Source organism: Astyanax mexicanus, chromosome 19 (assembly GCF_023375975.1).
Source record: "Astyanax mexicanus isolate ESR-SI-001 chromosome 19, AstMex3_surface, whole genome shotgun sequence".
NCBI lineage: Eukaryota > Metazoa > Chordata > Actinopteri > Characiformes > Acestrorhamphidae > Astyanax > Astyanax mexicanus.
The window spans coordinates 43,780,678-43,795,100 of NC_064426.1; the positions used below are offsets into that span (position 1 = coordinate 43,780,678).

The 14,423-nt window shown below is 36.6% G+C and overlaps 1 protein-coding gene across 1 annotated transcript in view; it reads right to left on the reverse strand.

The window, feature by feature from the left end:
• The window catches only part of LOC111192973 (transmembrane protein 235), a 32,278-nt gene extending 20,473 nt beyond the window's left edge, over positions 1 to 11,805 (reverse strand). The window contains exons 1-3 of the mRNA XM_022671441.2: positions 11,617 to 11,805; positions 8,109 to 8,186; positions 6,403 to 6,540 (exon numbers count right to left, since the gene is read on the reverse strand). Of these exons, the coding sequence (XP_022527162.2) occupies positions 6,403 to 6,540; positions 8,109 to 8,186; positions 11,617 to 11,803 (403 nt within the window). The 5' untranslated portion in view covers positions 11,804 to 11,805. The remainder of the gene's footprint in view (positions 1 to 6,402; positions 6,541 to 8,108; positions 8,187 to 11,616) is intronic.
• Positions 11,806 to 14,423: the final 2,618 nt, after the last annotated feature.

A 14,423-nucleotide genomic window follows, 5' to 3' on the forward strand; every position in this document is an offset into this window, starting at 1 on the left:
GTGACGTGAAATAATAAACCAATCATGCCCTAATATATAGTTGTTGTATATAGTGTTGTTTTTGTCCAGTGAAGTGGGCGGGGCTAAGCTACTGTTTAGTTGTCTTATAGACTTTTTATTGGCTGGTTCCTGTTGTTATGTGCAATAAAACTTAAAAAAAAAAACGCAAAGTTGTAAGGTCTGAAGGGGATATTTCATATTTTATCAGCTCAACTTCCTTTTAATTCGCTAATAAACAATACTAGTCAAAAATTATACCTGAAATTATACTAAGGTAAGAATTAAGCACTAATCTATGAGAGCTTTTTGAGGAAGGAAATGACTTTTAGAGAAAAAAAATCCATAAAAATAGTTAAAAATGAGTAAAATTCAAGATTTTCTAGTTCAACTGTAACTATGTATATAAATTAAGCTTTAAAAAGGCTTAAAGAGATTTATAACTTGTTAATATGCACCACACTTATCCTGAAAACTGAAAAAGTTATTCTCTACAGGACTGCAGCCATGCCGACGCCCCAGGGTGTCTTTGCTATCGTAACGATGGGAAAAGTACACAAGCCTTGCGTGGCTCGAAACGCAAAGCAAAAGTCATGAACTAATTCTTTTAATTAATTATGGGTGTGGTTAATTAATTTTGGTCGTAACGTGAAATGGTGAAAAAAAATCAGAGTGTCTCTTGCTCATCATTCTCTTTAAGAGTAGAATCAGGTGAGCTCTGTCTTTGGTGGATTGCTATTGTAACGGTGCAGCTACCTGGACGTGTTCAACAAACTCTTCTCAGCAGAGGAAACTGAGCTGCTGGTTGACGCTGTGAAGGAGCTCCAGCAGCTCATTTACGGGAACAGCAATGTTATTTTATTTACTATTCTGTTTATTGTTGATGTAAAAGTTGGGTTTGTGCACTGCTGCATTGCCAAGATAGCAATGAACGTCTGACTGTTGGCGTCTGTCTAGGTTGTATTCAGTCAGTGGAGCTCCTGTGTTTTCTGTTACCAAGATAAACAAGCAAAACTCCAGAAATGTAAATGAAAACAACTCCCATAATTCACCTTGCTTTGCCATGAGCACACTGACCAGTGTTCAACCAACCCCATTGGCATTTTTGGCTTGTCAGTCTCTTTTATTCGTCCAAATCTAACCAAACTCTAAAATACCTGATCTGATCAGAAAGAGTAATCTCTGAACCAATCAGAACACTCGTCATCAGCACCATGAGGAACATCTCAGGATCAATTAATCATCTCAAACCCTGCACTGAAGCTTCTCCTGACAACCGATCAATATCTGGAACCAGTCAGAACCACCGCAGTATTCTCCTGCCCTGCAGGACCTCAGAGGAAAGCAAAGTCATGCTGAAAACTCTGAATTAACTGAATTAAATCATCATTTATTATTCATTGGAAACGATTGTTCAATCAATTGTTGCAAATTATTAAATTATCATTTATCACCACTTCATGCCAAGCCATTAGTTTTACAGCAAGTGTTCAGATGTGCATGTTTTATTCAGTAATATGTGATTTTATGCTTCTAGAGATGATCAATATGGTAAAATATACTGTAGATATAACTTATTTCATTCTTTAAATGGGAACATATTAAGGCAAAAATCACTTTTTGCATGTTTTTATATTTCTACTTGTGTCTCGACTGACTCTTTAAACATATAAACACTCCAAACATAAAATAAATCCATTTTTTGTGAATTAGCTAAATTATATAAACTTTGTGTGGATGCTCCTCCCTTATTGTGACATCACAATAAACCAGAAAATCTGCATAGAACCACCATGGATAGATTGAAGACAGTTGAAGAAACATTTTCATTTTAGTTTGCTGGTTGAAAAGCTCTAAGACAGTATGCAGCAGCATTAGCCAGCAGACTTCTTCTGAGGTAGGGAGCTATACCTACTGTCCGTGGTGAGTAGTTTTTAAATAATGAGTTTTGTACTTCTATCACAGTTAAGCATAAACTAGCTTGTTTTTTGTTTTGCAGTTTAGCACTAGCTAACACATTAACACATGGGGCGTGGCCAGCTACAGCTTATTTGCATAAAAGTGACAGAGCCCTTAAATGGCTCATTCTAAAAGAGACTGAAACTGGTAAGAATAGACCAGAATGGTGAGATCTGTCTGATCAATCTTTATGTGAGTGTGATTGATTTTGTGTAAAGAACTGTATAATGAACATATACACAATAAACATATACATATTATTTCGCGTTATGATAAGATGTGTACCTTTCCCGTCGTTACGATAGCAAAGACAACAGTAATAAAGTTCTTGTAACGAGTCCAATAAATTCTGTATTTTTTGTAGTTTTTAGCATGTTTTTTTGTCTTTCCCAACATGAGGCTCAAAAATAAAAGCTGATTCCAGTTCTTCATGCGTTTTTTTAAAAACCCATCCGAGACAAAAAACCTTATGAATAATTAAAATCAAATCAAAAGCACAATCAAATTTCACAAACAAGCTAATCTACCAAACCCAGAGCAGTTTTAGTTTATGGAGTTTCTCTGTATAAAACTCAGCTGTTTGCTTTACTGCAGGGGCTCATCCTGTGTTTATCGTCTTATTAATAGTGAATTAATAATCATATTGCTTCCTATTCATACAGTTCAGTGCTACCTTGAGGACTGTATCTCAGCAGCAGCATTTTACTCATAAATTAAATGAAGACAGATTAATTGAATCAGATTACTCAGTTCATCTCTTCACAATCTGTCTTTTTGCAGCTGAAAGATAAGAGCTGTACAGGACTAGGATGGTAGTGTTGCCTCAGTTAAAATGACTATTCTAGCTCTGTACAGCTCACATCTTTCAGCTGAAAAACAGACCCAACCCAAACCATTCCAAACTTAAACCAATCTAACCTAACCTAAACCAAATTAAGCCAAACTAAATCAAACCAGCCCAATCTAAACCAATCCAACCCAAACTAAATCAACTCAAACTATCCAACACCAAACCCAACCCAACCCAAACTGAACAAAAACCAACAAACCCATTCAACACAACCGAAACAAACGCAACCCAAAATAAATCAACCTAAACCAAACTAACTAAACCCAAAACCAAATCCAACCCAAACCAAATCAAATTAAACTACCCAAAACCAAACCAAACTAAACAAATCCAACCCAAACTAAATCAACTCAAACTATCCAAAACCCCAGCAAACCCAACCCAAACTAAACAAAACCCAACAAACACATTCAACACAACTGAAACAAACTAAACCCAAACTAACTATCCAAAACCAAAACCAACCCAGCCCAAACCAAAACCAACCCAAATCAAATAAACTGAAACGACACAAAACCAAACCAAACCAATCCAAACTAACTCAAACCAAGGTAACCCAAACCAACTCAGCCCAAACTATCCAAAACAAAACCAACCCAAACTAACTAAACTCAAACTATCCAAAACCATACTAAACTAAACAAATCCAACCCAAACCAGATCAACTCAAACTATCCAGAACCCCACCAAACCCAACCCAAACTAACTCAACTCAACCCATCCCAACCCAACCCAAACTAAATTAACCCAAACCAAACCAAACCCAACACCAAATCTACTCAAACTATCCAATCTAACCCAACCCAAACTACCCAAAACCAAACCAAACCAATCCAAACTACTTCAACCCAAGGTAACCCAAACCAACCCAGCCCAAACTATCCAAAACCAAACCAACCCAAACTAATTAAACTCAAACTATCCAAAACCAAACCAAACTAAACAAATCCAACCCAAACTAAATCAACTCAAACTATCCAAAACCCCAGCAAACCCAAATCAAACTAAACAAAAACCAACAAACCCATCCAACACAACCGAAACAAACTAAACCCAAATTAAATCAACCCAAACCAAACTAACTAAACCCAAAACCAAACCCAACCCAAACCAAATCAACTTAAACTACCCAAAACCAAACCAAATTAAACAAATCCAACCCAAACTAAATCAACTCAAACTAACAAAAAAAACCAGCAAACCCAACCCAAACCAAATAAAAACCAACAAACCCATTCAACACAACCGAAACAAACACAACCCAAACTAAATCAACCCAAACCAAACTAACTAAACCCAAAACCAAACCCAACCCAAACAAAATCAAATTAAACTACCCAAAACCAAACCAAACTAAACAAATCCAACCCAACCCAAACCAAATAAACTTAAACTACCCAAAACCAAACCAAACTAAACAAATCCAACCCAAACTAAATCAACTCAAACTATCCAACACCAAACCCAACCCAAACCAAATAAAAACCAACAAACCCATTCAACACAACCGAAACAAACGCAACCCAAACTAAATCAACTCAAACCAAACTAACTAAACCCAAAACCAAACCCAACCCAAACCAAATCAACTTAAACTACCCAAAACCAAACCAAACAAAACAAATCCAACCCAAACTAAATCAAATCAAACTATCCAAAACCCCAGCAACCCCAACCCAAACAAAATAAAAACCAACAAACCTATCCAACACAACCGAAACAAACTAAACCCAAACTAACTATCCAAAACCAAACCCAACCCAGCCCAAACCAAAACCAACCCGAATCAAGTCAACTCAAACTACCCAAAACCAAACCAAACTAAACAAATCCAAACCAAATCAACTCAAACTATCCAGAACCCCACCAAACCCAACCCAACCCAAACTAAACTAACCCAAACCAAACCCAACCCAACCCAAATCTACTCAAACTATCCAAACTAACCCAATCCAAACTACCCAAAACCAAACCAATCCAAAACCATACTAAACTAACCCGATCCAACTCATTCAACACAAACCAACTTAAACTAGACTAACCTAACCCAACCCACTCCAAGTAAATCAATCTAAACCAACCCAAACTAACTCAACCCAACCCAAACCAAACCAACCTAAACTAATTCAACCCAACGTAACCCAACCCATCCACACCAACCACATTCCAAACCAACTCAAACTAACCCAAACCAACCCCACCCCAAACACAAACTCAAATCAAACTAACCAAAACCAAACCAACACACACACCCCAACACAACTCAACCCAGTCCAACCTAAAATGAACTAACCCAACCCCAACCCGGCTCTAGAACTGGTCCATCACTGAAGAAGATCTCCACATCGTTCTGCTGATTCTTGGTGAGTAAGTTTATGGGCAGCGGGGGAAAGCGCCAGGATGTGGATGAGGGCTGATGGTTCACTTGGCGTGAGATCTGTCCTCGGGGCGATGTGATTGGTCCAGAATGTTGACGGAGCGGTTCTGTTCCGTCTGTAAATAAATCTGAGCCGCCGGGCAGAGCGAGTAAACAAACGTTTATTTCTGCATAATTTGTTGCCTCAGTCTGATTTAACCAATACATGCTAATGAGGCTCCAACGATTTGCTGCCCATCAGACCCAACGAGCCGCGGCCCTATCAGAACCTGAGGGTGAGCAGAACTGGATCCATCACTTACTGAAGAACAGGAGTGATACCTGAACACTTTAATATTAAAGACCAAAAAAACTACATTCCTAAAGTGTGGATCCTGCAGCACATTTACCTACAGATGTTGCTGCAGCTGGGCCTGTAGATCCTGTAGCTCTATAAATATAAATACTCTATATAAACCCCAGTCAAACCACACAATTCTGTCGCACCTTTGTAGAGGGGTAACTGGTAACAGGGGGGTTTTGTTTTATTTTTCCACTTTTTTCCAGTCTCCTCTGTGGAGAAGTTTCACAAGCTCACCCTTTTCTGTTCTATTAAGAAAAACTACAATATAAAATAAAAAAATATACAGCTTGAGAAAATACGAAAAAATAAGAGAGCACTTAAAAATGAGTTTCTTTAAGATTTTTCCAAATTAAAACCTCTGGAATATAATCAAGAGGAAGATGGATGATCACAAACCTTCAAACCACCAAACTGAACTGCTTGAATTTTTGCACCAGGAGTAAAGCAGCATAAAGTTATCCAAAAGCAGTGTGTAAGACTGGTGGAGGAGAACATGATGACAAGATGCATGAAAAAAAAAACTGTGATTAAAAACCAACCAGGTTTATTCCACCAAATATTGATTATTTCTGAACTCTTAAAACTTTATGAATATGAACTTGTTTTCTTTGTATTATTTGAGGTCTGAAAGCTCTGCATCTTTTTTGTTATTTCAGCCATTTCTCATTTTCTGTAAATAAATGCTCTAAATGAGAATATTTTTATTTGTAATTTGGGAGAAATGTTGTCTGTAGTTTATAGAATAAAACAACAATGTTCATTTTACTCAAACATAAACCTATAAATAGCAAAATCAGAGAAACTGATTCAGAAACTGAACGTTTTTTAATGAATATATCTGTTTTAAACAGCATCAGATGAACAGATATCACTTACTGCAGATGAGGAAATACACAGCTTCACCAGAGAGTAGCTTATAACTGCGCGCCAGAGACGCCACCAACCCAAAGATCCCACCAAACACCAGCAGCACCAGGCTGACAGGAAGCAGGATGACTATAGCGCTGTGCAGATCTGCAGAAACACAGAGAAAAAAGAAAATATGTACTGTAGATTAATACTAAAATCACTCAAACTGTGAAGAAAAACATATCTAATTATTTAATAAACAAAAAAGTTTTAAACAAACCAGAATATGTTTTATATTTTAGATTCTCTGCTGGATTTTCTCAGTCAGTTTTATGAGGTAGAGTCTCCTGGAATTCAGGCTTTCAGTTAACAGCTGTGCTGAACTCATCAAGAGTTAATTACTTGAATTTCTTGTCTCTTAATAAAGTGTTTGAGAGCATCAGTTAAAGTAAAGTAGTGAAGAGGTAGAGTTACAGGTATACAGTGAAAAATGAAGGTTAGTCAATCTAAAAGTCAATTTTAAGAACTTTAAGCAAGTGCAGTTGCAAAAAAAGTGGTCCGGTGATCCAGTGTAACGCTGCTTTAGTCCGGTGAAGGAGTGGACGGGGAGAAACGACAGGATTTCTGCTTTTGTTCATGAATATTTATACATGCAAACATATCGCCTCTGATTGGCTAACAGCACCAATAGGAAGCGAGATGTACAAAAGTTAGAAACGTTTTAAAATAAAGTAAATAAAGACATTTTTACACTAATAACTTTAATGTCTTTTCAATGTTATATGTTATTTTACAGCATGTGTAAACATACCCTGCTAAGTGCAGTTCAGACACTGACCTAGTCTTAGAGTCTCTGTACAACATCAAATCCACCGGAGATCCTATTTAAACTTATGGTTACTCACACACTTTTAACTAGTGTTACTTTTAACTTTTAACTAGTGTAAACTAGAACAGAACTGTTCTAAACATTTAAACACCTCAGTAGTACTTGGCTGGTGGTGTTTTTCCTCCATAGACTAATTCTAACCATTTGTTTCTTAGCTCTGAATTACTGGGTAAAGCATATAAACACTGATGTGTAATTCGCACAAATAACACAGGAATGAACTGCATGCTGTTTCTAGCGCTGTTAGTTTTCTCCTATCTGACGAGATGGCGCTGCTGCCCGGCTTCAGTTCCGCCTGTGGGCGGTCCCGAGCCGAGGTGGGCGGGGCCATGAATACTAATTGACGGGTTGATGTAGACACGGTGCTTTTCCTGATCGACTCGTTTTTTTTTCCTGAATATTTTCTTTTACTAGCTGCTGCAGACAATGAGGAAGAGAATGAGGAAGAGTTTCATCATGTGCAGCATCATAAACAACTCAGAGAGACCTGCTGTATTTCAGAATATAAATGAACAAGAAAAAGAGGATTTTAACAGAAGGAGAGATTTAATATAAGCAGATTTATTTAGTATTCAGTTATAGCGGCGCTGCAGTCTGGTTCTGTTGGTGCTGCTCTCTAAAGCTCTATAAAGAGAATTCTTTTATTTAGTCTCGGGGAGATCAGTGTGAGCGGGTCACAGCTGCCACGGCCAATCCGCTCGCAGTAATGACCTCTACAGCTATTGTGCTGAACAATACAGGGAGAGTCCTGCAGAACCAGCCCTCGCTCATCTTCACGCAGCGTCTCGTCACTCCATTACCGCTATTACAGATAATGGACAGAGAGGATCTGGTAAAAACTCACTGGAGAGGTGCTGGTGATGCTCGCTGCTCTCTGTCGTGTTCATGTAGATGGAGACGGCGTGATAACTCCCGTTCCTTTCTGTGTGAGATAAGAAAAAATACAATTATACACAGTTATATATAAATAAAAAAGTAATAAAAATTATTTACTTTAGTTTGCACAGGCTCCACCTTAATACAGCACCTAACTGTGCACAATAATACATACAGTACCTGACTTCCTTTATTTAATTTAGTTTCTACACTGTAGATAATAATATTAGAGCCATAAAAACAACTAATGCAACAAATAATGCCCCACCCGCACTCCCTGTCTCGCATCCGGACCAATCAGGAGCTGAGTCAGTGCCGAGCACTGAAAAAAGCAAAACAACAGTAATCGGCCCTTTAATCAGCATTTAAATGCTTTTTAAAAGGTAAATAAGAGCATTTGTTTTTCTGGGATTAAAAGTGTGAATTCAGCTGTAACTGGAAATATCTGCACTGCTAAACTGTGCTGGACTGAGGAGCACAGCTTTCCACACGTGCTCACGTTTACAAGCACGTGCCCAACCATGTGGATGGAGGCCATGCATGCGGTTACCTCGTGCTTCTCAGGCAGCAGCAGCCTGTCACTCACACAGACACAGAGACAGCGCTGTGTATCTACTTCTTGTGTCAAGAATCAAAACTATTTCACATGCGCACATGACCATGACCATGCTCAAACGATATATCGTGCAGCCCTAGTTTGAGTTTTAGTTTTAATCATTATAATAATATTATTTTAAATAAAATTACATAGCACGCTCCTGCTCAGAATGATTTCCAGAGCTGTAAAAGACAGAAAATGATATTTTATGTGTCCAGAAACTCCAGAATATCCAGTATATTGTAGTAATAAGGGGATAATCTGCTGTAAACAGTGGAGCACAGTAACGGCCGCGGCTCTGTTTAACCGTTTGGTGTAATTGTGTTTTCAGTGCTCGACTGTGATTAGTTATCAGTGCCTGTGCAGATCCACCCCCAGGCCACACACACACACACACACACTCAGAGAAAAACCTCGTAAATACACTCTTTACACTGCGTTCTCTTTTTTAGATTTAGCCTCATTTATAACAACCACCCCCCGGGTTATACATGCAATTGTTTTTATTTATATATTATTTTATTTTATTTATTTATTTGTATTACACAAACACACACACATAGATAAGGCAAATATTTTTATATTTTTCCTCTTATTTCCTTCTATTTGTTTCCACATACAACAAAAAAAATATTATAATTATTGTAATTTATTATAATTATAATTATTTTCTTATTTATTTCTTTGTTCTTTTTCGTAGCTCTTTTGCTTCCTTTGTTGTGGTTCCTTAATATTTATTCCTTTTTTTGCTACATTTTGTCTTTTTTCTCTCCCTTTTTGTTTTTCCTTTGTTTTTGTTTGTTGTTTTCTGTTATTTTGCTTTTATTTTTTCTCTCTATTTTATGCACAATCACCACAGATACTATAACTCTGTATGAACACTAATAAAGCTTAATTGACCCCTCGAAGAGCACCAATTAAGCTTTATTAGTGTTCATACAGAGTTATAGTATCTGTAATTGTTGTGCATAAAGCAGAAAGATAATAATATAAACAAAATAACGAAAAAAATAAAGAAAAAAAAGACAACATGAAGCAAAAAAAGACAAATAGGAAGGAACGACAACAAAGGAAGCAAAACGGCTACGAAAAAGAACAAAGAAATAAAGAAGCAAATAAGTTTTTGAGTAGGTTTATAAATAGGTTTTTGAGTAAGATGAGTATCTTCCTTATCTGTGTGTGTGTATGTGAGTAATATAAATAAATAAATAAATAAATGGAAAAATATATATATTTTATTTAAGTTATTGTTATATTACAGAACAAGGAACGGTTCATTTTACATGAAGAAAACGTCCTAAACAACTAAACCATGCTATTCAATCAGAATAACCAGTGAGAGATACTATAAAGACTAAATCGGCAAAAATATTCACCTGCACGCATACAAACTTGAGGTACATCCCATTCTTAATTCTCCCATAGAGTCGTATTAATATGAGAAGGCTTTCCACGAGGTTTAGGAGTGTGTTTATGTGAGTTTTTGACCCCTGATTCGCTCTCTTAAAAGTTCCTCTCACTGAAACTAAGAGCCTAACCCCACACCATAATCATAATGATCCCCCCTCAGCCAAACTTTACACTCGGCACAGTGCAGTCAGACAACAGCCAAACCCAGACTCGTCCATCAGATTACCAGACTGAGAATGTGATTGGTCACTCCAGAGAACACGCCTCTACTGCTGTAGAGTTGAGTAGTGGTGTGCTTTATTTATTAAACACCTGTGGACACGAATGTGATGCAGGAAGATACTCAGATATTTGAATGATGGAGTGAATATTTTTGGCAATATAATCAATATATATATAGCTGGATTATCAGCAGGTGATGTATCCAGGTATTATTAAGCAACACATGACTCTTAAAAAATATATTGTCTCATGATATGTTAAGACATTTTTACAAGATATGATATTTACTGTGATAAACATAATCGAGGTAAAAAAAATCATATAGTATAAATGGATCCTGATTAACTAAATCTTCAGTAAACTATCCATCCATCCATCCATCAATTTTTGCCTCTATTTACAATCAATTATCTATCTATCTATCTATCTATCTATCTATCTATCTATCTATCTATCTATCTATCTATCTATCTATCTATCTATCTATCTATCTATCTATCTATCTATCTATCATGCAGTCCATCCTTTTCTCCATCCATGTATCTGTCTATATATCTGTCTAACCATTTATATTTTTATCTATCATGCTGTCTTTTTGTCACTCCGTTTATGCATGTCTATATATATCTATCCATCTATCCTTCTATCTATCTATCTTGCTGTCTATCAATTTATCTATTCATTTTTCCATCTATCTTTTTATATATCTATATTTCATCCATCTATCATGTTGTCTATCAATCAATCAATCAATCAATCAAACCTATATAATATTGGCCAGTCTAGATTCAATATTTGTTGTCTATCTATCTATCTATCTATCTATCTATCTATCTATCTATCTATCTATCTATCTATCTATCTATTATGTTGTCTATCAATCTATCCTACTATATTTCTCAATCTATATTTTTTTATCTATCTATCATCCATCTATCTTGCTGCCTATCAATTAATCAATTAATAAAAAAAACAATATAATATTGCCAATCTATCTATCTATCTATCTATATTTCTCAATCTACATTTTTTATCTATCTCTCATCCATCTATCTTGCTGTCTATCAATTAATCAATTAATATGTCTTTTGTCAATCTGTTTATCCATTTTTCTATCTTTTTATCCATCTATCATGTTGTGTCTCAATCCCTCAGTACTATAATAATACTCTCCAGTCTGGGTTGAGTATTGTTCTCCAGTATAAACCAGTATAACCAGTAGAGATCTGGGTTTTGGATCCAGTACCTTCATAGATCCTCCAGAGTCCGGAGTGTGAGCTGCTGAGCTCGGCGGTGTTGGTGGAGGTGGAGTTCTGCTGGTTCTGGTCCACAGTAATGATGTACCAGTACTCGGTTCCGATGGCGAGCGCGAGCAGAGCAAAGCTCAGCAGCCCAGAGAGTCCGGCCGCGACCACCAGCCCCCCGAACCTCATCCCCGCCCCGGACCCCGCGGCTCCAGCCGCTCCCGCCGCTTCTGGTACCGGTACCGCGCGGGCAGAGGGAACCAGAACCCCGCATTGATCTGAAGCGCCGCTGCCCAGTAAACCCAGCGCTCGAGACTGAGCGAGTGAGCGCGAGCCGGAGAGCTTCAAAGCGCGCGCACACTTCTCAGTGGGTGGTGTTGGGAGGGGCTATGGGGAGGGGGCGGGGTCTACTACAAATTGAAGTTCAGTAATTATTTACTTTTTAATTCCCTACTTAAAAATAAGTGATGGAAAAATGCTGTTTTCTATCTGTAATCCACAGAAATTCAGACTCTAATTATATTATTGTAATGTAAAATTTATAAAAGTTATATAGCATGTGTGTAATATTTTATATTTCATCATGACCTTTTTATTTTAATAAATCATATCTAAAACAGTACAAAAACATGATTAAAAAGTGTTCTAAATCACATTAAATTAAATTTTATTAAAAAAAATAGCAGTTACTTTGCCTCAATGGCTCTAGTACCACTGTTTTGAACTCTTATTTGTTTTTTCCAGAGCTGTCTTTACTGTAAATAGACTTATTTATTATCCATTTAGTTCAGCATTTTTTGTACGGTCCCTAAATTGTCAGGGATTTTGTGCCTCATTCTTGGTCAAATATACTCATACATAAGTTAAGTTTAGTAAAATTAAAGTTCAGTAGTAGAATCTGATGGTTTAGTTTTGTTGCTCATCATCGTATAAACTGCACTGCACTTTGCATATAATTTATAATTCATATTGACCTTTTTATTTTAATAAATCATCCCTAAACAGTACAAAAACATGATTAAAACGTATTCTAAATCACATTAAATTAAATTAAACAAAAAATTAGCCTAAAAAATTATTTTGCCTAATGGTTCTAGTACTACTGTTTTGCCAGTGTGGACTTCGGACAAAAGCGTCTGCCAAATGTAATGTAATGTAATGTAAAGATGGGCGGGCCCAAGTTACTGTTTGTTTCACTGGTTTATAAACTTGTTTATTGGCTGATTCATTGTCTTTTCTGATGGAAAACAGCTCTGAAATATTGTTAATAGTGTTATGTGCAAAAAAACATTTAAAAATAAAGAAAATAAATGATGTTTATTGTAATGGATGCAGGCTCTGAAAGGATTAAAATAATACACACTCTCTCCAAAAAATACTACCAACCACAATTAATTAAGCAAACAGGTGAAAGCCTCTCATTGGATAATAATTACTGCATGGGTAATTAATATGTTTTAGCTGCAATAAGTTTAATTTAACCCTACCTGATGCAGGGAGTAGCTTCTCACTTGTTTAGTGGAGGATCATCAACTTCCTGGAGTGAATGTGGTAAAAGATATCTGATGAATGATGGTGATCAGCGATCACTTAAACATTTTGTGAAATTGTGCAAATGGTAGAAAAACAGCGCTAGAACTCTGGATATGATCATAGACCATGGTTTAATTGTGAAAGTAAGAGCTTTACCACAAACACAACGCACTCCATGTACTTCATGCTTCCCTCTGCTGATAACAACTTTTATGGAGATTCGGATTTCATTTTCCAGCAGGACTTGGCACACTGACAAAAGTACCAGTTGGTCTAATATAATATTATAATTGAAAACAAGTTCATATTCATAAAGTTTTAAGAGTTCAGAAATAATCAATATTTGGTGGAATAACCCTGTTTTTTTTTTCATGCATCTTGGCATCATGTTCTCCTCCTCCACCAGTCTTACACACTGCTTTTGGATAACTTTATGCTGCTTTACTCCTGGTGCAAAAATTCAAGCAGTTCAGTTTGGTGGTTTGATGGTTTGTGATCATCCATCTTCCTCTTGATTATATTCCAGAGGTTTTTAATTTGGTAAAATCAAAGAAACTCATCACTTTTAAGTTCTCTTTTATTTTTAAGAATATAGTAAAGTTAAGTTTAGTAAAAAAAAAAAGAAAAAAAACTCAGTAGTAGAAGATGATTGTTTTTTTTGTTTGTTTTATCATCATTTAAGCTGCACTGACCAAGATAAAAATAGATAAATATAGTCTAACTATGATTTTAGCATTGATTTCTACCTTTTAAACCACCTGATTCAGCCCAACAAACCCATGTTTGCTGTTAGTTTTGCATTAATCTCATCTTAAATCTCATAATTGCCTCATAACTCGGGTCCATTTAATTTAAAATCAGCTTTAAACTCTTTATATTTCCTCTCCTGAAGAGATGAATGCAGGCCAGGGGCAATAGAGTAACAGACAGAGCCTGTAATCCGGTTTAGCGCCGGCGGTTAATGAGTCGATTCAGAGTCCTGGGCTGTTTGCTGGCGCGCCGGGGGGGGGGGGGGGGTGTTTTCTGTGGTCGATTGGTTTTTCTCAGAGAGGAGAATATAAATCATTACAGAAGCAGTGATACAGAATAAAACAGGGGAAGAGGGCGTGTTTATAAAGATGTTAAATCAAAGCAAATCAAAAAAACATCCGTATAAACATCCGCGTTCAATTTGCTTAGAAACGACTTCCTCAATGTCAGGGGTTCAGAAATTCTCATCTGCAGAAATTATGGTCTTCATTAAACTGAGTGAAGGGGTCCAATCACCATAAACACC